Here is a 26683-nt window from a genome sequence, read left to right as displayed (position 1 = left end):
TGAGCGTCCTTTGGTTCAGATGTAGATATAAAAAAGGTTGTTTAAATTGGAATTTGTGGTGTAAATTCGACGTGATGTAATAGGCTTTGTTTTGTCGCGGCTCTTGGCGGGCTGGTTGTTAATGAAAGTTTTCTTTAAAAAAACAAATTGGTCACAAATATTAGTATTTAGATTATATATTATTGCTATATAATACCTTTACGATTGGTGAAAATCGTAACACTTTCCTTTGATGTTTTACAAATGTTTATGAATTTTCACTATATCTTGTGAGCTTTTAATGAAAAAACAAACTGATTACACAGAAATAATTAAATGAGCCAAATGTTATCTATGTTGGAAATTGAGGAACTTGATGGCATATGCGAAAGCAAAGAAAAATAGTAGGATCCAACCAACATGTGCTATTGCCACCATAGGAAGGAATTCATACTCATACCCGAAACTTTCTTTGATGAATCCTTTCACTGTCATGTTACCAGCTCCAGGCACCTCAAACATGTAACTGTGGTCACCAATTTCGCTAGTTATGAGACCGTAGATAGTCCAGCTTAAAGGGTTTGCCCAGTAATACCACCTGCACCATGTTGGTGCTTGCTGCAATATTTAAATAAATTTATTAGAATATAATAAAAGGGTTTGTGTATGAGGGACACCCTAATAGTTTTGGCCCATGTGTTTAATACCACTTGCACCATGTTGGTGCTTGCTGCAATATTTAAATAAATTTATTACAATATAACATAAGGGTTTGTGTATGAGGGACACCCTAATAGTTTTGGCCCATGCGTTTACTCGCTCATTACCTAGCACACCTATATCAACACCTCTACATATTAGTTTATGCTACTATGGTAACTCTTAAAAGGAAAAAGGTGTAAAGTATGATATCATACCGGTCTTGGGATGATAATCCCGGAGAACAAGTTCCAAAGGCAGCTGAAAAAGTATACCAAGATAGCCGAAATTTGGGGGGTTGGTGTCAATGCCATAGTCATCATGCCAAATAAAACAAAGTAGATGAAACTCATAAACATATAGTAGTAGAACCACAAAAAATTTGCGGCAGTCCACTCGAACCCTATCATCGGGTACAAAAAGATGGTGTAAATACTTGTCTGGATAGCAATATATAAAGACTCCATGGTCACCTGCACAAGTTCATTAATATTCAAGTTACAAAATTTGTTACTTATTTATCAATAAATTAGAAACTCAAGTTTCTCTAATTCATATAATTACCTGGGCAAGTGCATAAGGTAAGGATGAATACATCCCTGCAGCCCTTTCACGATAGAATACCGTTCTCTCTACCGAAACAATAGGTTGCACAGAATTTTCATTTATAGATCCAAGGAAGAGAACAACAACATATAGAGCTCCTGACAAATCTAGAAGATCTTGGAGTTGTTGTCTGCATGCACAACCTCAAAGTTAAGATGATCATGTTGCACTAAAACTCTATCCAGAGAAGAAAAACTATAAGAAAGTGTAAAAACTCTTGTTACATGTCCTCGAGTTGGATGGAAATGACAAGTAACAATTTTGGTGTTCTTAAGTCGGAAAAAAAAATGTAAATAGTTACACAATTATATACAATTAAGTTCTCTCTTATGTGGCCTTTTAGAGTAAAATCATGAATAGTATTACAAGGGTGAGAGAAGTAAAGTTTTATGCAAAGAGCTAGTGTACTTCCTTTACTTAAGTTTATGACCTTGTAGAGTCAATTTATGAATAGCACCAAAAAGAAGATGTGAAAATATTAAGATTGACGGAGAAAAGTATGAAGGCCCGTACATCTTTTCACCCTTTTTGAAGAAAATGGCCGAAAATAGACCAGCAATGACGATGGTGGTGATAAAGCGAGTGACATTATACGGTGGGTTCCTCCAATATGACCAATGTTGTTTCCATAAACATGCTTTGCATTGTATGCTGAACGGTTGTGTATACTTCGTTCTAAAATAGAGATCCTTGGAGCCACTTGGAGGGACACTAAGTTCCATAATTAGTTTTTGATTTTCCCTTAAAACACCATAGAATATCAATAAAAAAAATTACAAATATAGCAAGAAAACAACCACACTAGATATAAGATTTCAGAATTTACTGATAGAGGGTGGAATTGGCATAGATTTGAGCATAGTCAACATTAAGTTGAACTTCAATAGAAGAAGAGGTCACTTCCAGCACCCATGTAGCAGGATTATAACCATTCATTATCTTTGGAACTCCAGGAATAGCCTAAAACAGTTAAACTGTTTAGAAAAGTTCATTTGAGGTCTCAAAGATTATTTGCTATGCGCCTCATACTAAAGTTGAATTAAGAAAAAACACTCACTTCAAAATGCTCTACAAGTTTGTGAGATTGATAGCCTAATGGTCCTGCATAGATAATTTGTCCTCCAATCTTCATCAAAATTAACTGCAAAAATTAGCATCAATCGATCATATTAAAGTCAGATAGTATTTCTATGATGGGTTTCAATCCATTCACTTATGAACTAATCATATGATTTGGGTTTTATTTCAAATCAAACGGGTTAAAAAAAGATCCAACTAAAAGGAGAACGGGTCTAATGGATTTGTCAAAAGTCTGCTTTTAATGCATACAACATCCTAAAAATCATTTCACTTGAACTCTATTTTCAATCCGTAATTAACATAATTCTTGTTTACAAGTTTAATTTAAAATGGACAACAAAGTGTTTACATGTCAACCTGACTCGTTTTCACCCAAACTATGTGTTTTGGCCCGTTACCTAACTTACTCATCTTGTATGCTACAAACCTCGTCAAAAGATTCAAATATGTCTATACTTGGTTGGTGTATTGTGCAAACAACGGTCCTCCCAGTGTCAACTGTATTTCTTACAGTACGCATGACAATGGCTGCAGATCTAGCATCAAGACCAGATGTTGGTTCATCCATGAATATGATGGATGGGTTCGCCACCAGCTCTACTGCTATTGTTAACCTTTTCCGTTGTTCTATTGTAAGACCATTTACTCCTGGAAGACCAACCATAGCATTCCTTAAAGGATGAAGCTCAACTAGTTCCATCAGTTCATCAACAAATATCTACAATTCACATCAATTCATAAATACAAGCAAAATAAATATTATTGAAGACATCTTACTTAATTAGCGATATTTATGCTAAAAAGACGGTAAATGTGATGGTAACTAAATACCTTTCGTGTTCTTGTATTAACATCCGAAGATAGACGAAGCCATGCAGAGTATAAAAGAGATTCATAAACAGTGACATTTGGTGAATGAATATCATTTTGTTCACAGTAACCGCTAACGCGAGCAAATGTTGATTGATTTTTTAGGTATCCTGAAACAAAAATATTTCCTTCAGTGTATCCGCCAGTTTTACGGCCTGCTAACACATCCATTAAGGTTGTCTTTCCAGCACCACTAACTCCTATAAGAGCAGTCAATACCCCTGGTCTAAAAGCACCACTAACATCCTTCAGCAATTGCAGCCGACTATCTTTAACACCTCTAGCTTTTATTTCCTAGTTTAGGGGTAGCAAAATGGACAAGGTAAGTAACAAATCAAAACTGCCAGCCCGACCCCCAAAAGATGTTTTTAATTTTAGAGATATATAGTATGTTAAACATAATCAGAAATAAATAATATTGCAGTATTAATCTAAACTTACTTTAATAAAACGAATTAATAGGTTTTATGCATTTCATTACATTTCAGATGTTTTAAGTTGTAACAGTTTGATGCGTTTAACCCTCATATTCCTTCTTTAGTTACATCTATTAGCTTAATCCTCCTTGCTAGTGAGATTCACCAAGCAGGTAGAAAATTTTACCTCTTACGGTAATATTTGTGACTAGTGTTGGTTAAACACAATTGATTTTTCAATAAACGAGAGATTGAGTGCCTACACTAATAGAGAGTATATAGAAAATGAATGATCTTAGAAAGTGACTAACATTAGGTGTATCGATGTAGTAGTTGACATGGTTGAAAGCAAGTGAAAGAGACTGAAATGGCAAAACCATTCCTCTTTTATCCACGGTTGAAATGTTTCTTCCTGAAGGGCTTCTCACTACCATATCAATTCCTTCACAACCTTTAAAAAAATGTCAAAAGAATATATTCACTTTTTTTAAGACTATCATGATATTAAAAACAAAGGCTAACCTTCATAGACCTTTTTACTACTATAATTCGTTGAATTCTTTATATCATTTTCCCCTCTGATCACAGGTTTAGCATCACCAAGAGCTGAAAGAAAGTGGTTATAGTCAATTCTATAGCAAGAGTCGTACTTAAAAATGTGATGCAAAGTTATAACGTACGGTTAAGAAAAGTTAGTGCTACAATAAATAATATGTTGAAGATAATCGAAAACCCAAAAAGTGCTCCAACTGATATCCAGAAGCAGTGCTCCTCTGTAAAAAAGCTTCTTGATTTGAGAAGGGCTTCCCCCACGGTTAATGCATTAATTCGCGGATCGATATTTGGCTGCATAAAGGAGACTTTAACTGACTAAGGTGCAGTTCCATGTGAATAGTTATAATTAAATCATAACTTTCTATTGGTTTGAAGAATGTCATCAACAGTTAACTTACGGCGCTCCATCTTTTGTCAAGAAATTCATTAAGTACCAAAGCATTTTGTCCATACATCATTGGAGAGGCATAGAATCCCCAAGACATCCATGATTCACTATCATCTGTAATTACACCATTGGATATTTTTAGTTTGTTATGATATTGTGCTAGTGAAACTTTTATGAGTCACAAAACATGCTAGATATGTATATAAAGTTCACCATAAAAGCATACATAAATGACACTAAATTTCAACTAATTTATGTGAAAATGGGTAGCTTGGGTTGTGTTTTATTGATATCGGGCAGAGTAAAATGGTTAAGCTAAAAACCAATGTAAAATACGTTGCTTCAAAAAGTGGCCTATAATGCTTTGTTTAAAAGAATTGGATATGTTGGTATTAGTCCAAAAGTGATCAATATCTATAACCTTTAAATTAACTTTACTTGTACTCCAAGACTCCTGTAGTTGAATAATTAATTCCAACAATCACTCCCCCACACCCCCACCCCCCACCCCTCGGCGGACTCCAATACGGTTCATAAATTAGGTGGGTGATTGTTAGAATTAATTACTGAACCGTCCTTTAACTATATGTTTCTTGCGGCAATAAAGGAGTCTTGGAGTGCAAGTAAAGTTAATTTAAGGGTTACAAATAATGGGGAAAGTTAACGTACAAATGAAATTAACGTGATAATTGTGATAATCAAGTAGAGTAACTATATATACAAGTAGATTAATTATGTAATTACATCATAGCAAGTTAATTTCATTTGTATTTGATCCAGACCCTACAAATAATTATCAATTTTGGATTAATTATCTAAATTGTTTTTATCAAGTAATATTTATAGGAGTCCTAGTTATTGTGAAAACAAGTTTATGTTTAGCTATATATATCAGGTCATGATAACTGTTGTCATCTGAGCTTTTGAGTAGTTTTTTTTTAGATTTATAAAATCAGAGGAGAGTTTATTCCAAACACATGATGGATCATAATCTGTACATATCAATTCACCTACGTGAGGATCATTATGAGCTAGACTGGACGAGTTGATTGTACCCATGTTAACTAACTTAATAAAACATATTGCAGCCCAAATTTTCTGAATTACGAATAGAAAAAAAATTGTACCTTTAGCAATTATGAATCCTCCAAGGGTGACTATCAGCAACAGGGTAAAGGCACCCAAAGTGTTTGCAAGTACTTCTGTTCTTGCAACAGCAGCAATCAACCGAAAAAGGGAGAGAGCCATTTGATGTATGGCAAAGTAAGTCAAGAACTGTAGAGAAAATCTAAACCACAAAGATTGTTAGATACCGAAGAAATGTAATAATGGCTGATCTTGTTCAGCACAAGTCTTTGTTATTTTACCTGGTGTAACCTGGAGCAAAGCCTATAGTGTAATATGTAAGAACCACCCAAATGCCTGCTTCCATAAAAGATAAGGGGATTCGAAGCAACCAAATGGGAAGAGCAAAAGCCCATGCGGGATACAACAACGAATCTCTTTGTTTATAAAAAACAGGAAGCCGCATAACTGTCAATGCAAGCTCAGCCATCCCGTTAAACATAACAATGAGGAGACCAAAAAAAAGCGCCCCGATAAACTTCCCTCCGTCTTCTAAACTACCCACATGCATTTCAGTTCTGAAAAACATAGCCATGGCTACCAATGACATAAATGTCAACTGGAACGTCTTGAATATGTACAAAAAAGAGTTACGCTTCGATAACAACCATTCCCTATCAAAGCATGCTTTCAGTAATTCAATATTTGATATTCCATATTTTGCTTTTACCAAAGCATCAGGATGTGTTTTGGATTTGTCATAAGGAATATGAATATCTCTTTCAAGTTTCTGTCCAACACGAAAAGACTTGAACGCGTGTGAAAATTCAGTGATTGTGATGTATTGGTAAGGTTGGTTTTTCTTGAACCAGTATTGTTCTTGGTCTTTCTTTGATATTACCTCTTGAAGATAATCTGCTACATCCTTTCTTTCTGGGCACTTAAATCCCATCCACTCAAAAAATTCAAGAACGTTTTCGCAAGGACCTTGGTATACAATTTGGCCTTCAGACATCAATATAACATCATCGAAAAGCTTGTATGTCTCGGGGTCAGGTTGCAAAAGAGAGATGACCATTGTTAAGTCCATTACATGAACCATCTGACTTAAGAACTTGGCGATGCGACAAGTGGTTGAGCTGTCCAGTCCAGTCGATATTTCATCCATGAAAAACACATTTGCTGGCCCAACTAACATCTCTCCTGGACAGTTATTCAAAATGTAGCAACATGCATGTATTATTTTCATTTCATTTGTAATTTTCTAAATATTTTAATTCTTTTTGTGGATTAGTTTGGTATTAAACATCACGTAAGTAATATTTTTAATTAGATTGTTACTGAGGTATGATAACATAATAATTAATTATAACAAAAAAAAGGTTCTGAATTATCAACTAAGAGGTTAAATCAGTAGTGTAGTGTATTTCAACAACTGATGAATGACATACCAATAGTGACACGTTTCTTTTCTCCCCCAGAGATACCTCTTCTCATTTGATCACCAATCATAGCATCGGCACATGTTTCCAGCCCCAGTATCTAATAAAGAATGCAACAAAACCCTAAGTACTATTTTGATCTAATGTAGCCTATAGACATAAAAGTTGTTTCAAGAACAATTACATAAGCAATCGAACTTCCAAAGTTGTCATCATGTTAGCGATATTTTTGGTCGAACCAGTCTACATAATGAGCTTTAAATGGCCATTTTGTCATTAGATACGTACTTGTGAGGCACTTTTACATGTGTAAAAGTTTAGTTGATGGAAAACTTTTTTAAAGTCAAAGCCATTTTTTTGATGTGAACATATAACTAATATAGTAATATATCAAAAAGCAAGTAAATAATTAGGTAATATATACCTTGAGAACATAATCAGTAATCAAATGGGTTTCATTTCCTGTAACATTCATGAATGCATTGATATCAGGGTCGACTTCTTTCTCCATCTTCAACATGTCAGCAAGTAGTTTATATATTGGCCCGACACCCAAGCATCGCCCTGAAAAATCCAGTGTCTCTCGAACCGTCATCTCCCCGGTGTGAAGGTTATTTGGACTTACATAAGCGCATGTACGTTGAGGAATAAATTCATGTAGCTGATGACCACAATATGTGACATTTCCGGATACCTGTCTCAAGAAATGATGAACCAACAGTGAACAAACTTACAATCACAATGTGCTTCTGAAGAAGATATGGTGAAATAATATTACTTTGAGATCATGATCAAGCTTCCCAGCAAGTGCTAGCAACAATGTGGTTTTGCCTGCACCTGGTGGCCCTAAAAGTAGTGTCATCCTGTATTTAATAATACTTTTGTTACAATAAAAATAACCAAATCTTTGCACAATGACCATGTATAAACGAACATATATATAGAGTAAGAAAACAAAGAAAGAAACCTTGATGGACTGATAATTCCATTAATGGATTGGAGGATCTTCACATTTCTTTTCTTGGAAGGAGTGAGCCCAATCAGTTGCACCATGCTCTTTAGTTTTGTTTAAGATATTAGAAACAATAAAAATAGAATATTGTTGTCAAAATAGGAAGAAAACTATAGGGCAAATGGTTTCTAGGAGAGACAAATTTTGTTTTGTTTTTTGCTAAAAACTTACAAAGGTTGTAATGATTGGTGTAACAGAAACCAAAACAAAATAGTCAGATTCATCATTTAAAATGACAAATCACCTACAAACCCAAAATAAAACTTTTCACTCCTAGAAACTATTTTCCCTTCCCTTTTCTTTCTGTTGTGAAAAAATAATTCAATAAAATATGAAGAAGAAGGTGTACCTCAATTGAGTTGAAGGTGGCATTATAGAGAGATGGAAGAGCTCTATCACCAACATAAGCATTTCCTTCAACTGATAAGTTCTCATATCTCACTTCAATCTTTGGTGTCTCAATCCCATCCCTACACACAATATCTCGTTTCAATCTTTGGTGTCTCGATCATGGCCAATTACAATTAAACGTAGTTAACCGTTGATGAACATAACTTAGAGTAGGACGAGTTTTCCATTTTGCATGCATGGTTTCCTCTAGAAGCTATTAATTAATGTGCTTGTATATAAGTTTCATTTTCAAATATATCAGAGAAATCAATTGAAAAGTATCTTATCTTCTTTCTAGTTCTTGTGAGATTAACCATCTTGAGTCGGTTTTCTAACATTCGATGATCCATGTATACAAATCTTTATACATGTGTGTACATGCTGCCGTTTTACCTTTATTATATCTTAGAAAAACTAATTATGGTTTAGAAATGAAAAAACATATCCTTAGTTGAAGGATTCAAAATGCATGCTAGATGTAGGATTGCCAAAACTTCAATTAAGTATTTGAATGTAAAAATAAAAGTCCAAGTAATGTCATGATCAGGGTTGCCTCTCCATCACATTTGATTATATCATCACATCATCACCTATGTATTCAAACTACTTCTAACAAAAAGGTTTGTTTTGTTAGGCATGAGACAAAGTCGGTACGCAGCGGAAACATCAACACACACGAACAAACGAAAGCAATAAATAGGAGACACGAGATTTTACGTGGTTCAGTGAAGGCGACCTACCAACTAGGGTATTTTTATTAAGCAGAGTACAAAATATTATAATACATGACTAGGTATATATAGATAACAATTAAGTTTAATAGAGTAGGGACTAAGAAAACTCTGAAGGGACCATCCTCCATAATTAAACGGGCCGCCCCCTTTGTCTTCTAATCGTCAACCAACGAACCCGACTCAAAGACCTTCACTAATCATAACTAACACCCGGCCACACACCAATCCTGGAACAACCCGGACAACTCCGGGTAACGAAACTACAATCCCTAACCATAACCAAAAACGAACCTCAAAACAAACATGTTTCTATCACGTCATCTTCTGGTCAAACAAGAAAAAAAATCGTTTTTTTTTTCTAGCGATTGCATCCTCGGTGTCAGTAGCATTTTCTCACACAAAAAAGAACAACCACACAAATAATTATTGTAGTGGCGCCTGTGCTATTCTCAAACACAAAAATTGTGTTATATGAATTAATAAATAATTGTTTGACTTTTGTGGTACCATGTTTCCTTGATGTGAGAATAGAAAAAAAACGAGATAATAACATGCGATTCTGACTTCACAGACACGACACGGCTCCAAGGCTTCTTTGATCGACCACAGCCGCCGACCAAATCCGAAAAACCTTAACCGACTTTAATCTTCTAACGGGACAAATGAACCTCTGCAAATCACCAGTGCAACGAACCGTGTGTTCAACGAGCCAAAGCTCTGATACCACTTGTTAAGAACAAAGCGGCGCGCAGAAGAGAAACAACACACACATGCACAACGATAAACACGCATAGACGAAAATAAAAACGACACAAGAATTTAACGTGGTTCGGTCCCCGCGAGGGGACCAACATCCACGGGCTGCAACTAGGCTTTCTTATTAGCTCAGAACAAAGATTACAATTACATGATGGTTATATATAAGGGGAAAGTGAGTACGGTGCTGTTAGACGTCCAAGCTTATACGCGAAACTCATCAAAACTACGTAGTTTTGATTAAAGGTTTCCTAAAATTTCTCATTTAACTAAAATCTCACATAATAATACAAGATTTTTAAATATTCATTTACTTGCAAAAAGAAAACCCTTGTCCCGGTGTCGTCTTCCATCATAACTATGAACCAAAAGATCTTTTATTTATTTTTTATTTTTTTGTAATCCACAAATTCTTGACGAGGGGTCACTTAAACTATATTCATTGAAGTTCAATTCTAATTCATCATTCAAATGATTGTACACAGACTAGCAAAACAAAACAATAAAAAAACAAGTTTTAGACCATAGTTTTCGTCTCTATGTTATATTTCGGAAGCATCAGGTTTTGACGGCCGGAGTGCATGTATTTTATGGTGAAAGAAATTCTTCTACAATGGCTTCAAATTCAATCTTAAACCTTTTTTACTTCCAAATGTCATAAATTGGTCACTGGTTCATCATCATATTGTTTAGTTCAATCTATTTTTTTTCTTATTTAGCCATAATGATCTGCAAGTGAGTGTTTGAATCAAGGTCAATGTCCAATCACTCAAAATCTCATACGCCCAAGTAGATCTAATTTAATTGAATGAATTTCTAGAAAATTTTAATCAAAACTTCGTAGTTATGATAGGCTTTGCGTGTAAGTTTGGACATCTAACAGCACCGTATTCACTTTCCCCTATATATAATACATAATATTATGGTTAAACACAATTAGAAACCAAAACCGAGCCCTAATAAAACCAGCCCAAAGACCTTCATAACCCAACATGTTTTATGTAACTTCATGAAGTCGATCTTGCTTGTTGATTTTGAGAATTTGCACATTGTCTGAAAATTGAAAAGCTCCAATGTCTTTGACGTCTTTCATTTCATTATCAACAAATAAATGATATATTTGGCAAATAAATGATAAGTCTTGAAGATGATTCTAGTTATCTAACATATATATTTGGTATACAGTATGTGGTTGGATGGTGTGACATTCGTCAAATTCGGGTCTCGATTTTTATTTGTTTTTATACTCGTTTAACATGTAACCCGGCCCGTTTTGTAAACCGAAGCTTATGATATAATCAAAATGATGGTTTTTATGTTACAATATTGTTTTACATTTGTTGGGTCCTGAAAACATCCTTTTCGGCCTTAAAACACGTTAAAATCACTTAAAACGAACTCTGGGGGCCAAAATTGTCATTTTCGAAAATTGTATAATATCACCAGGCACCCCATCGCGCCACGCGATGGGGGGGGAGTCATCTTGGCCGCGTAGCGCGATGGGCTACAAACCGGATTGTCTCTCATGCTCCCTTGTTGGTTCTTTGGTCCATTGAATCCGAGTTTTAACCCTTAAACCACTGGTTTAACCAAATTTAGTTCTTCCTATAAATACAAGGCCCTCCCTAACACTAATCCCTGCTCATAAACTCCTCTCTCTCAAATTTAAAAATAATACGAGGTTATTTTCATGATTTTGTCGAGTTTGACTTCCAAAGTCAAACTGTTGAAGTTTTACATTTTTGTTTGTTTATCTTAGTCTAAATTAATACTTGAATCTTATGGACAACATATATATAATAAAACCCTTGTTACATTTGGTAGTTACTTATCCGGCCCCGGTTGGTTAAGTTTCAGGTCTCATAAGGCAAAGCTACATGGAGGACTTTCGTGGTCTTTGTTATATACTTTCCGCATCTAACCATCTAACTTTATTATTGCTTACTAAGCATGCTAACTTATACTTATATTGCTTATTTATCAAGTTCCATGGTTTTGGGTTTGTAGAGTCTATGCCTTGGTTTAACTGTAAATAGCTCCAAACCGTAAACCGAACTTTTACTAGTTTTGTTAAATAATTGTTTAAACATGCTTTATATTGAATTTAAGTTTCTAAAATAATTATTATAAGTTTTATGGTTATGGGTTTGAAGATTCTAACCTCGGTCTTAACCCGAAACTAGATCCGAACCGAAAACCGAACTTTCGTTTAAAGACTTTATTGTTAACTTTTTTTTGTTGTAAAATTAAGTTTCATCATTTATAAGTTATTATACAAGTTCTTTGATATTTGGGCATGTGGAAACCATCTATGAACTTATTGTGAGATGGAAACTGAACTAAACCGAACTAAACCGATTTTCACTCGCTTAAGACACACAAGTGTGTTTTTAGCTATCAAGACTTGTATATTTATATAAAAATACTTTACAAACTAATTTTAAATATTTTATTAAAATACTTGGAATGTTGTATTCAACTTGATCTTATACCAAGTTTGGACCGACAAAACCGAACACTCGCTTAACGTGCGTTGTTAGTTCTTAATCAATAGAACTACAAGCTTGGTTAAGTGTTACTATATTATTATGAGTTATCTCATAACATTTAATATTTTGGAAAATTGACTTTGGGTTTGACCAATTATCAAGACCTGAACCAACAACCCGAACACTCGTTAAAACCCGTTTTAGTATCTTTATTCTAAAAGGACTTGCATTCTTGCATTTTTACCCACCTTATTACTTAACATAGGTTGAGTAAATATTAAGGTATATACTTTAACCCGGTTTCGAGCAAACTTACATTTTTAAATGATTATTTCTATAATTTCTAAAATAGTTACTTTATAAACCTTAAACTTTAATTGTTTACATTTCGTGTCTTTTATTTTAAAGCTTTCCCAAAACAACCCTTATAATTCAAGGCTTTTACTTTTATTTAAGCCTTGCTCGTTAGACTCAATCCTCCCGATTTCCCGTCTTTTTCAGACCAAGTTTCATTTGAATGTGAGTACTTTCATACCCCGTTTTCCATCTTTTGTTTTGGGGGTGACATTTCATACTTATTCAAATTAAATGCTTTATACTTGAGTCTAAAACCACAAACGTTATTGCATACTTTACTTAAGTAAATGCTCGATTTGGTGTTCTATGCTTATATGCTTATGTATTTTATCGCTTTGGAGGGTTGATTCATAAATCCGTGAACTATCTGGTATTCTCTTATAGCACGGTGCCATTAATATATTCTTACTAACGACCTCATGAAATCCGAATCTATTTGGTATTCTCTTATAGACGGTGCCGCTAATGTATTCTTATTAGCGACCTCATATTATCCAAATTGTTGCTATTTATTTGTTGTTTCATATACAAGATTGTGGCTTTTCTTATTATATATATATATGCTTAAAACTTATGAATTACTCACCAACCTTTGTGTTGATAAACTTTATTTTATGAAATGTTACAGGTTTGCATTTAGGTTGATTTGGAGCTTGAAGAAACGTCACAAATACCTTTAGAATATTAGCAAAACGAACAATTTATGATTTGCTATATTTTGTTATGTTTATCTTATGAACAAGTATGTTATATGACATTTCGATGTTGTGAAATTTAAATGAGTTTTTTAAATATTATCGCTTAAAATAGTGGCATGCGCTTATGGGCAATCCGTCGCATCCCGGCATGTTCCGCCGCCTTTGGTCGAGGTGTCACAGATGTAATCGGTTCAGTTCAATAAATTCAGTTATGCAACCAATCAAAACCAAAACCGAACAGTGGTTTTTGGTTAATTGGTTATAGTTAACCAAACCATTGGTTAATTGTCCGGTTTGGTTAATTCGGTTGATTGGGTTACTGTTTTCTCACGCCTAGTTTAAGTGATGATGGGGTTTGTCATAACGGTCATGAATTAAAAGGGGTAAGATTATCTAAATGATGAGAGTCTATGAGAAATCCTAATATATAAACTTCTAGATGTTTTATATGCATAAAGTTATGAACTTAATAACTCATACAGTCATACCACGATTTTAGTTTAGTTTTAAACTTATGTTGGTTTAAAATAAATAGATCGATCAATGATGAAGTTTTATCAGCTTAAAATATATTTTGAATGAAGTTTTTTAACGATTAAATGATTTGTGAAGGAGAAAGTGTTGATGGATGAATACATTGTTGATACGTTTCACTGTTTTGTATAGTGTGCATGTTTAAATGTGTGTACATAGGCGAATAAGAAGTCATTGTCGAATTAAGGGAGATATTAAAGACATTGAAGCATTGAAGACTAATTAATAGCATGTTGACATGAATAGGCAATTCATTGATAAGTTAAGGTCATGATCGATGTTGAAACTTTTTTTAAATATTTAAAAGGTCAGAAATGATCCACTAAGTATAATTCATGTGAATTATAAAAATAAATATTTCTGTCCAGCGTTGCAGCGAATTCGCGATGATAAGTCAGTTGGTATCGGTTCTATTTGTTATGGTAAAAGAGTTGTGTCAAAAGCTTTATCACCAAAGTTGATGAACTAAAAAATAAATATGTAAAACTAAAATCGAGGGGGAAAAAGTTTTATATATATATATATATATATATATATATATATATATCTTTTTTACCAAAAGTCTAATGAATCAAAGTTTGTAAACAAAATTTAATGACTTAAACGTATATGTGTTAAAAGTATAAAGACCTACAAATACGTTTGTTAAAGTTTAATGACGGGAGTTAAAAGATAAAAAAACTATAAATTATATTTGCTAAAAGTTATCAGTTATGTGGTGGTTGAAGAAAGGCAACTTGACTTTATAATTTTATGACAAGTTTTTCAAACAAACAATTATTTGAGTTAGACGAACCTTAATTGTAAAAATGGTAAACTCTGTAAATAAGTGGTTTAATTAAGACTTTACACGTTAATACTCAATTAACAATTATATAAAACATACATGGATGAGCAAATAATACCAGTATCAAAACACACACATTTTAGTACCGGTACCAGTATCAAGTTTTTAAGAAAATTAGGATCGTGAGATTGAGGAATGATGTCATTTACTAAAATTTTGCCTACTATACCGTATCGATACTGAACATATAATTTCGATATCAGTACCTGTGCCAAATTTTTAAAAAAATTGATATTAGTTGGTATGTCACCGAAGGAATCCTTGAAACATTTCTAAGAAAATTATGCAAATTTGCAATTATTGGTGCCAAGAATTAGATTTTCCAACCATACCCAATAAATGCTTAAATGCGTGTCTCCCAAAATGCAGTTGAGGAGGTGAAGTAATCAATGAAATCATGACCTCCACACTTTACCACCATATTTTGTCTATTTTTTACCATAATTATTATTATTATTATTATTATTATTATTATTATTATTATAAATACTGTTAATAGTATTTATACCTTTTTAGTATCTTTTATACCACGTATTTTAATTATAATTAATAGTAATATTATTTTATTATTCTATTCAATTTAGTATTTCTATTATTATACCATGAGTAGTCATAACTCTTCACCCCAAGACATTATACGTCACGTGGCGCCTACTCAGATTTATGGTTTTTTACAAAAACAGAGTGTAGTCATAACTCTACACTCCCAGGCGTTATGTGTCACGTGACGCCCAATCACTTTTGCATTTTTTTGTTTTTTTATAAAATATATTTTTTATAAAGCTTTTTTGTATAAAATATATTTTCTCAACAAACCATACCCATCACAAACACTCCCACCTATATCAAATCTGAACCACAAAACACAAACACAAACACAAACACAAACACTTCCAGATCCAATCAGATCCCCACCACCGGACCTCCACCAACCGGAAGATCGAGAAGCTATTGATTGCCAATAGAGGCGAGAAAGCTCTGATCCTCATCTACAAATGGTTTTAACACGCCATTAGACCATGTGTAAGGCTTTGTGTAGTGGGCGTGGGTTAGGGGCGATTTGGGGCGAGAAAGGGCGCAAACAACCCCCCCCCCCCAATATTTGGGCTATTTGGGGCGGGGGCGGGGTGTTCTTGTCGCCGACGATTGTTGAATAATAATAATAATAATGTTACCGTTGGGGGGGGGGGGGACGGCTATATAAAAAAAATTAAATTATAAACTTAATATAAATATCAAACCAATTAAACCATTTTCACCCTATCATACACAAACCCGAACATAAAAATACCAATCATTTTTATTATTTTCATACTTCTTCAAACTCAATGAGTTCCCCGGATTCCACGAACTCTGTTGAAATCTGGGATCAATTAATCAACGAGAGTCGAAAAATTCATCAGATTCATCGACAAGTGGCGGAAGAGCATTTAGAGGTCACGAACGCGGTTCGGGCTGTCGCCAATAACATGGTGTCCGGCTCTGCTCCGTCTACGGCACCACGTAGACGGTCATATATCCTTCGGGATCGTAAGAAAGCGAACACTTGTTTGATGAAGGACTACTTCAACGACACACCTACATTTAACGACGCTATGTTTCGACATCGTTTTCGGATGTCCAAGCGTTTATTTTTGCGCATCGTTGGAGATATGGAGCGGGAGTATGAGTATTTTCAATAGAAACCCGACGTAAGATGATATTTAGGATTCTACGCCATCCAAAAGTGTACTTCGGCTCTATGCATCCTCGCATACGGCAACACGACCGATATCAATGACGAGTATTTAAAGATGGCTGAGAAAAAACGAGAGACGCATTGGAGAATTTTTGCATCGGTAAAATTTAAATTGTTTGTATTAACTATTGTTTTTAATATAAATATTGTTTAATAGTTTAATAATTTATTTGTATAGGGATAATGCAATTATACTCTCGTCATTATCTGAGGATTCCTACTTCAAACGACCTGACTCGCATATATGATGTACAAGAAAGCAAACATTCTTTTCCAGGCATGATCGGGAGTATAGATTGCATGCATTGGGAGTGGGCCAACTGTCCAACCGCATGGCGAGGTCAATACACTCGTGGTGACCATGGCGTGCCAACGGTTAGTCTTCAAGCCATTTGTTCACACGACCTCTGGATTTGGTCAGCCTACTTCGGCTCAGTTGGGTCTAACAACGACATAAATGTTCTCAACGCGTCACCCATGTTAGAGTATTACATCAGCCGTAGCATATCGGTTTTACCGTTTTATGCCAACGATGCTATCTATCGTCACATACACTATTTGGGAGATGGGATATATCCAGAGTACTCGATCATCGTCAAGACGTTTCAAGACCCTATCGAAGAAAAAAGAGATTATTTTAAGAAGAAGCAAGAGTCCGCGAGAAAGGATATCGAGAGGTGTTTCGGGGTTCTAAAAAACACGTTGGCATTATATGAAAAAACCCTTGTCGTGTATGGACGTTAGCAAAAATGAGCGATGTCATGTATACGTGTATCATATTGCATAATATGATTTTAGAAGACGAGGGAAAAGCAATATGTCAACACTATATACCATGAAGCGTTCTAGAACAGTTCCCTGAATCAACCCAAGACCAACGAACGTATAACATTCACCAGCTCACATCAAGTGATATACATAACCAACTGAAGGCGGATTTGGTTCAACACATGTGGGATAATCGTCCCGTTGAGGACGAGGAGGAGGACGAAGACGAGGAGGAGGATGAAGACGAGGACGGGGACGAAGACGAAGATGAAGGCGAATAGATTAGTTTTTTATTTGTATTTTTATATGTATTTTGTTGTGGTGTGTTTTTTTTATTATAATTTATTTTTATTATTTGTGTTTTTTTAGTTTTATGTATTTTTTTGTATTTATTTTTTAATTTTAATACATTTTTATTTAATTATTAAAATAAATTGGTTTTTGGGGCCCAACTTGTAGCCCCTACACCATTACACACCTAAAACAAATTCACACCATTTGCTGACTGGGCGACACGTGTCACAATTCGCCCCCCAATTGTAGCCCCTCCACTACACATAGCCTACCTGGGGCCGGGCCTACCATATCAAAAGGGTCGAAGAAAAAGAACCCGGCCACCTATTTCATTCGACGTTCCGGGGCAGGGGCCCGACCGATTCGACCGACTTTTGCTTTTGGATAACAAGAAGGCGAGCTTCTCTGCTTTGATCAAATAAAAAGCCCAGTCAGCCACCAACTGATGGAGCCCTAGAGAGGCGTTATGCGCCATGTCATCAAAGGGGCTTATGATTAAATTGGGTGTAGTGGATGGAAACCCAACAATCATTACCTTATTATTATTTATCAAAAAAAATTAACATATAAAACCCACCAATCAAAACTAACCCTTCTCCCCCGCCCGACGCTGTATGGGACTCCCCCACCCCCCACCCCTCTCTTCCATGGTGCTCGTGATTCCCCGAGGGTAGGCGTTCCCGGCGCTATGATACGCCATGGGGTTGGGAAGCGTCCCACTATAGGTGGTCGTATATTAAGACAATATAATAACTAGTTTAATTAGACGAACCCAATTAAAACTTTGTTAGCATTTAAAAAAAACATAGTTTGGGTATATCAATAAGATACCAAATAACCAGGGCCGGCCCTATAAGGTAGCTAGGTGAAGCTAGGGCTTTAGGCCTCCAAAATTTTAAGGCCCGTTTCAAAAGAAAATAAAACAAATTATATATATAATGTATATTATTCTAAGTTTAACTGCTTAAACATAAGTCTTTGATGTGGTGTAGTGGCTAGAGTGTTGAGCTGAGATTTTAAGGGACCACTCGGCTCCACGTTTTCATCTTTTTGCATGTATATGTCAATGTAGAGGCATCTTGAGGCCCAAAAAATTCTCTAATTTCATTACTATTAAAACTCTTGCTTTCAATGCTAATCTAGGAATGTCTCAATTATTTTCTTTCTTTTGTGGTTGTCTTTTATTTTTTTTTTCATGCATTCTCCCATGCATTTTTTTCCGTTTGTTTATGTCCTGTTCAAGTTTCTCACACATTTATATTGTAAAGCATATCATTTATTTTATTATTTTTTTGTTACTTATATAATTGGGTACTAATTAAGATATTTTGTATCAAAGTTATCGAACAAAACCTAAGCTGAAGATTTTATGAGCAAATTACTTATATTTTGTAGTTGGGCCTGAAAAAATTGGTTTGGATTATGTTGTATAGCTAAGTATAAAATTTAATTAACGAATCAAATAAATTAATGATATCAAAGCTATTAATCAAATAAAGACAATGTGAAAGGCCCCTGATTTTTATTTCGCTTTAGGCCACCGAAAAGGTTCGGCCGCCACTGCAAATAACAAGGTGTTTGATAGCGTGAATATCTTTCAAATCGAAAGGGCCGTAATGAATAAAAATGGTGTAGGTCTATCTTTCCCAATAATAAAAATGGCATGTCATTTATACTTTGTTATTTCTAATTTTGTTACTGTCCTTATCCATCATTTTTTTTATTTATTTATTATTTTTTTCTTATCCATCATTTTACTTGAACCCTGAATCTCATGTGACGGGACAAGTAATTTGACAACATAATATCGTTTGGATATAATGCGGTGATTCGTTTATATGGTACATGTACATGTATGTATACTTGAAAAGATCAAAAGATATGTCATAAGACTAATATTTTTGTTACGTAGAAAGCAAATACACATGTGTGCATGCATGCGTAAGTACATGTATGTATTTATTATGTTTGTATATATATTACATGTATACATTTTTAAATACATACAACATATACACATGAAAAAGTACACAGCATCACACTTTATGAAGTGAATTAATCTCCTATATCCTCTCATTTCACTTATGTAATCTATTTAAATCAATCTAGCTTGTTAAATATATACAGACAGGACAATTGAATTACATATTTTATATATAGTATAAACTAGCTAGGTTTAAAACCAGTGTAATATATATAATGATTCAAACGTGTATTGATTGTTCATGGTATCTAACTTTATCTGAAGAAGATTAAGGATGTTCTTTTCCCGGTTTGAGTTTTAACCACCGTCATATATATATATATATATATATACTTTTGATAATTACGATTTACATAAGTGCGGATCAAAGTAAAAAAATAGAATGAATAATATATATTTATGCGTTAATAATTAAATTAAATTAAAGGGAAAGTTTACCTTTGAAATCTTTCTTTTATTCTCCTCAAGAAGTTGACATGAACCTCAATCTCACCCTGAAGCAGGCTATATGTGAGCTTATTATCATGTACTTGTTTACCTGATCTACCATTACACTCTTCTTCTCCATGGTCATTTTCGCCCGAATAAGAAGAACCACCTCCCACGTCCGCCATATTCATTGTTTCAAGGAGGCCCCAAAAGTAATTTGCAGATTAAGAAGGATATATATAGGGATATGGCCGGATATACATATAACTATATAAATACACCAAGCGTTTCTTTATGTTGGCAATCGTACCAAGTCACTATATATGAATTGTGAACTAGATATTGGACCTTCCAAAGAGGGTTTTTGGTATGAGAATGATGTTTTTGTGATATACTTACAAAATTTAGTAGTTTCAACGACAATAAATGAATGTAAATTACGTGTCCCTTAATCATAGGAGGATTGTGAGGTGCATTTAATATTATAATTATATGTAGGTGTGTACTTTTCTTGGTAGTTTTAGATAGATACACATGGCTATCATATCAGGCTATGTAATAAGAAGAGGCCCTGGTAACAAGGGATGACAATAAAATCGTATTCGATCGATAGGAAACCGAAACCCAAAATATTTAGTACAGGTAATTAAAGACGCATAAACCAATTTAAAAGTTAAAACTTTAAATCCGTTTGGGTTGAAACATGTTTGGGTTAGTCAACAAAAGTCAAAACCGGTTTATGATCGGTTGAAACAGGTTTTTTTTGACCATGTTACGATCGGTTTCGGTTCAGGTTTTGACTGGTTTTTTCCGGTTACCCTGGTTCGGTTAACCTGTTTGGAACCGGTTTTGGTGGAGTAAATTACGAACCGGTTTCGAACCTAGAGTTTCAATCGGTTCCAACCCAATTTCTATATAATCGGTTTCAGTTTGATTTTTGGATTGGTTCGGTTAATCAGTTTATTTGTCCACCTCTACCGGTAATACTCGTTTCATTATGGTATAGGACAAGTTTTGGAATACTTATGAAATTTTTTCGCGTGTTTGGAACGGGTATGAGATTTATGATATGGCCGATTATCCGATAATATACCCGAGTACCCCACATAATTTTCTTTTATACACACATACTAGTATATACGCGCGTGATGCGGCGACGATAACAATTTGCAATGCAGTATTCGTTATCCTTAGTTTATCAATACTTTCGTGATAAAGCGTATAGTACTTCTCGAGTTAATCGGAATCGGGTTAGATTAATCTAACAAGAAACAAAATTATAGAAATGATTGATAAGTTTATATTCTCATATCATGGGAAACAAAATCAACATTTTTGTTCTTTATATGCAAATTCCTAAATAAAAATTGACTACCAAAAAATCAAAGAAAAAATCCAATTACCTTAACATAATAATTTTCAAAGCAAAAACAATGTAACTACTTTTTCACCAGTTCAGCCTCACAACTGTTTTTATACAATCATAGATGTCCATTTAACCATAGCAAAATGTTAAAGAAATTATGCATACAAGATTTATTAGTTTTTCCTTCATTCAATTTCCAGTTTCTTAAGAATAGACACATCCAACTTTTGCATTAGCAGTCTTGAAGTGAAGCAAAAAAAAAGAAAAAAAACCCAAAAAAAAAAAAACAAACAAACAAGCAAGCCAGCCAGCCGAAGTTTCACAACAGAAAAACTCCAAATTCCAAAATGAGGTCTTATACATTAAACAAAACTAATTATAAATCAACATTTAGAACATATAACCGACTTGCAATTATTACATCAAATATGGATCTCTTGAAACAAAACAAAAAGAATAAAACTCAATAGAAAACGAATCACAATTATGAAAACGAGCACAACCATGAAAATTCTAATCAAGCAAATACTCTGAATATTAATGTCATTGAGAATATGATAGCTCAAAGAATCGCTGATGCAATCTCTCAAATTGCTAAGCTATTAGGCATCCCGTAACTATAATTAGAGATAAGACTGAGAGTAACAAACGAAAGTCCAACAATGAGGCTAGTAATCGTGTGAATGAAGGATATAGAAATAAGAATCCATTACCTAAAACGCCAAAAGTTAACGATTGTACTTACAAGGATTTCTTGGCCTGTAAAGTAACTGAAGTTTCTGGAAATGAAGGATCTATTACAGCACTGCGTTGGTTAGAAAAGACAGAAGCTACTATACGAATTAGTAAATGTGCTGAAGAAGATAAGATACTGTATGCTTCTAATCTATTATTTAATGAAGCATTAGTATGGTGGAATGTAGTTCTCCAAGCAAAAGGAAGCAACATAGTTTACACTATGACCTGGGAAGAATTCAAAGAAACAGTAGAAATGAAATTATGTCCTCCCCATGAAAGAGAAAAGATTGCTACTATATTCTTAAACAACAAGATAGAAGGTGTGAAAGGTCATGAATACACGACAAAATTCTTCGAATATGCAAGAATGACACTGAATTTTGCTTTGCCAGAATCAGTACTAATTTCTCGTTTTATTTGGGGATTAGTAAGTGAAATCCGAGATCTAGTAAAGTCGGCTAGACCTCAGACTATTGGGGAGACGGTTGAGCTAGCTAATACTATAACAGGCGGATTAATCCGAACACAGGAAGAAAACAAAAAGAAGCATCCGGTGTAATGTCACACACCAACCTAAGGCGGAAATGCCGGGGCGTGAGCTGATATATTAAATTCAATTAAATATTCAAACAATACAAAACAATTCCACAAGACAAGTACAAATCATCAAAATAAAATAAATAAGTTCAAAATTTAAGTCTTGATAAGTGTTAGTGCACGGTTTTGGTGTCCGTAGCAATCGAATAAGTTATAGATCGCCTAGGTTGTTTATTTAATGTAAAATGGCCCATTCGCTATAGATTGTATAGCGAATGAGGTCCATTCGTTAGTTAACTAGACTAGTTCGTTAAGGTATGAGCCCATTCGTTATGGAAGCATAACGAATGAGGGCTAGTTCGTTAAGTTATTACCTTTCGTTATGGAGTCATAAGGAATGGTGTCTAACTCGTTATGAAGATATAACGAATTAGACTAACTTAATGAACTAGAGCATATGGCCTATATATATGCTAGTCATGTCATAATTAAGGGATGTACATATAGAGAGATCTAGATCTAAGTTAATTCTCTCTATAACTTATTATTTACACCATAATGTATTCATCCTCTAATTATCAATAAAGTATGTATTTAACGTATTGATCAATCTCGTGTTCGTATTGTTTAATTGATGTTTCGATGCGGCTAGATCCTTGGTAGGTTCAAACAAGTGGTATCAGAGAAGACGGCTACTCTCGGTGCATCAATTAAGGTATGAATCTGATGTTAATTCGTGTTCTTCAAGTTTTGGAATTGTTTGATCAGATTTGCATCGATTAAGAGTGTTATAGATGGATTTGAGGATGAATTTGTGTTTATTGATGGAAGACGAAGCTTCCTGTGTAATTTGGTGATAAGTTATGGTGTATTGACGAATCCATCATGGAAGAGTAACTTATTGTTTGATTTATTTAGTGATGATTTAGTGTTTGTTAAGTTAATTGGATGATGAATTCGTGTTTATAATTAAAATCCGCATGTTTCATGTGGATTTTGGTGGTTAATTATGGTGAATTGAAGATCTCACCATTGAAGAGCATGTTACGGGTTGATTTAATTGATGTTGAATCAATGATTGTTAAGTTAAACTGATTATGGATTCGGAATCATGATGAAAATCCGAGTGTTCGTGTTGATTTTCATGGTTAACTATGGTGTTTTGATGATTTCACCATGGATGAAGTTCAAATTTTCAAAATCCGGCCAGATCTACATTTTTCCGGCCACTGTAACGGTATTTTCCGGTGAAATACGCTTTTCTGATGAATTGTTCAGATCCAACAACCTAATTCGTTATGTTACTTTAGCTGATTCGTTATCGAACTTTAACGAATCTACTGTAACTATTTCGTTTTGGGAGTTTAACGAATTAAGATGGTAATTTATAACGAATTAAGGTAATTCGTTAAAGAGATTCGCTAAGTTAAGAGTATAATGAATTAAGGTAATTTGTTATATGTATGACGAAGTGGATATCTTAACGAATAGAAGGCCATTCATGTGATTGTTATAACGAATTAAGAATGGAGAGCACGAACTAAACTAACGAAGGGAGAGCACGAACTAAGTTATCGAATGGAGTGGATATTTATAACGCATTGAGAGGCAATTCGTTAAAAAAAAGTTATTTGGCGGGAAAATTTTATTGTGCGAATTTTTTCCCGAATACTCCTCATAAGTGAGATTTCATTTTTGAAAATTTTGGCGATACTATTTATTTTTCGAAAAATTTTCGGTGAATTTTTGGCGGGAAAATCGGGAAAAATTTTCTTAATCGAAATTTTTCTGGGATGTTCCTAATGTATTGCGTATTCTTCTCTCAGTTTTTGGTAATATATTTTCTGCCCAACTTTCTATGTGTTTCTACTGGCCGAGGGGGATACCACGAGTAATTTAAAGAGGAGTTTATTAGTGATATGTGAAGATTGTTCAAAGACCTTGCTGATTTTGTCAAGAAAAGAGGGAGATAAAAACTTTCATTTGAGTTTATTTGGCATGTATCTTCCTACGTTTACAAGGTTTCTTGAAAAATTACTGCAATTCGGGTGGTAATTCATAACTTCAAAGCTACGTTTGACTGAGTTCAAGACTGCAATTGTTCTTCGATTTGTGTTTGATTTGTTCAAGATTGAAACCTGACTATGTGGGATACGAGTGTCTGTCCGTTTACTTCTTTCTGAGGGACTTTTGATCCTGACTATATTGGCTACGAGTATACGACGGATTACTTCTGTTGACGGGGAATATTCTCGAACGGGTTGATCATATTGAAGAACATACGAGCCTTGTCATTGGATTGAAGAATTTGATCATTTGGGGTTTATTTAATGGAGGTTGGAACTTTGAATCATATACCCAAACATTAGTGCGTCTTTGCGAATGAGATGTGGAAGAGCTTCAAAGAGTTATTTGGGATAAACGTTATCAAGAGAGGGATAACCGGAGTAAAAAATGTTGAATGATCGGGTTGGTCATGAAGATGTGTGACGAGGTTAAACATAAAGATATGTTTTATTTACCGGTGATGACGGATAGCCGATGGCTTGTTGCTAATTGTTAAAAGATTGAACCGTATCATACGCCAATGGATGATCGGGATGATCTCCAAGAGCTGCTCACTTTGAGGGGGTGATCTGATATGAGAGGCTATAGGTTGTTGGTTTGCTGTCTGTTTGCACTAGCCCGAAAATCATCAGTCAAGGGGGTGTCTGTTAGTGCACGGTTTTATGACAGGTGATTTGCAGTTAAAGTATCAATATTAAAGTATTCGATAGCTATGGAAATGGGGGTGTCTGTTAGTGCACAATTTTGGTGTCCGTAGCAATCGAATAAGTTATAGATAGTCTAGGTTGTTTATTAACGTAAAATGGCCCCTTCGCTATGGATTGTATAGCGAATGAGGTCCATTCTGTAACATCGTGAAAATTCCGAGTTCAAAATGTCAACTTTCCGAAGTCAAGGGACCAAATTTTGCAAAATTCCAAACCTTAGGGTTTAAAACGAAAATTCTGATTTCTTGTCCTACATCGCGTATCGCGAAGGGCTTGGTCAAAATGATTCTAGAAGGAGTCAACAGCGATACGCGACACTGTTAACCAACGTCATCGCGTATCGCGATGACGTGGCCTGACACCTCTGGCACCAGTGTTGCCACGTGTCCACACGTGGCACACCGTCAGCCACGTGTCCCGACACGTGGCCACACGTGGCACGTCGCCCGCCACGTGTCAACACATGGCAAACCGTCTGCCATGTGGCGACACGTGGCAGACCTATATGGTGACTGTCCTGGGCTACTTCGCGATACGCGAAGGGTGCCCAGAAGGCCATCGCGTATCGTGAAGGGACACCAGATTTTGTCTATAAATAGCAAGGTCCGGATCTCATATTTTCACACCAAAATCAGTATCCTATCTCTCTCTATAACATCTCACTAGAATTTCATATTCACATACTCAATCTACCTCGATAAGCGTGCCCCGATTCCTCGTTTTGTGTGTTCATTTCCTAGAAGTTCGTGCCACCCTCCACCCACGTACAACCAAGAAGGCGTTTGTTATCATGGCGATGAGTCTCGAGAAGCGTGCCATCAAATATTAAAGATTGGTGTTATTGTTTGGCGACGAGGAGGAAAGTTGATAAAGAAGTCAAAGGAGACCAAGTGGCGTTAGAGTGCTACTCAAATCGTTAGGGTTTATAAAGCCGAACAAAGGTAGGTATACTGGCCAAATAAATATAATAATAAAATATTATTAAGGCTTAAACCTTAAGTCGAGGTTATACTTGATACCTCGATAAAAGAAAAGAAAACATAACAAAGAAATGAACAAAATATAAGATATTGAATATTGATAAATATATATGTGTGTAAGTATATATTCTTTGTTATGAAAATATTATTTAACGAAT

General features: G+C 34.8%; 1 protein-coding gene across 1 annotated transcript; it reads right to left on the bottom strand.

The window, feature by feature from the left end:
* Positions 1-223: 223 nt before the first annotated feature.
* LOC143597912 (ABC transporter G family member 39-like) lies at positions 224-20315 on the bottom strand. Its single transcript, XM_077076284.1, has 20 exons — positions 20140-20315; positions 8462-8582; positions 8068-8156; positions 7879-7963; positions 7525-7794; positions 7110-7200; positions 5961-6861; positions 5721-5881; positions 4604-4707; positions 4331-4496; positions 4173-4256; positions 3962-4101; positions 3196-3528; positions 2792-3082; positions 2342-2425; positions 2111-2244; positions 1798-2025; positions 1243-1414; positions 897-1151; positions 224-597 (listed from the first exon to the last, which is right to left on the bottom strand). Exons 1-20 carry the CDS (start codon positions 20313-20315, stop codon positions 328-330), a joined length of 4155 nt encoding a protein of 1384 aa, XP_076932399.1. The 3' UTR covers positions 224-327.
* Between the last annotated feature and the right edge of the window lie 6368 nt (positions 20316-26683).

Source organism: Bidens hawaiensis, unplaced genomic scaffold (genome assembly GCF_021521415.1).
Source record: "Bidens hawaiensis isolate Kalapana, Puna unplaced genomic scaffold, B.hawaiensis_p1.1 tig00049240_1, whole genome shotgun sequence".
Taxonomy (NCBI): Eukaryota; Viridiplantae; Streptophyta; class Magnoliopsida; order Asterales; family Asteraceae; genus Bidens; species Bidens hawaiensis.
This window is presented reverse-complemented; position numbering and strand designations above follow the sequence as displayed.

Excerpts from the sequence above, each read along its gene's own strand:
- LOC143597912 (XM_077076284.1), bottom strand. The coding sequence starts at position 20,315 with ATGGCGGACGTGGGAGGTGGTTCTTCTTATTCGGGCGAAAATGACCAT. Across the intron at positions 4,708-5,720 it reads AGGATTCATAATTGCTAAAG|ATGATAGTGAATCATGGATG; the intron begins GTACAATTTTTT and ends GTGTAATTACAG. Across the intron at positions 4,257-4,330 it reads AGCACTAACTTTTCTTAACC|CTCTTGGTGATGCTAAACCT; the intron begins GTACGTTATAAC and ends ACTTTCTTTCAG.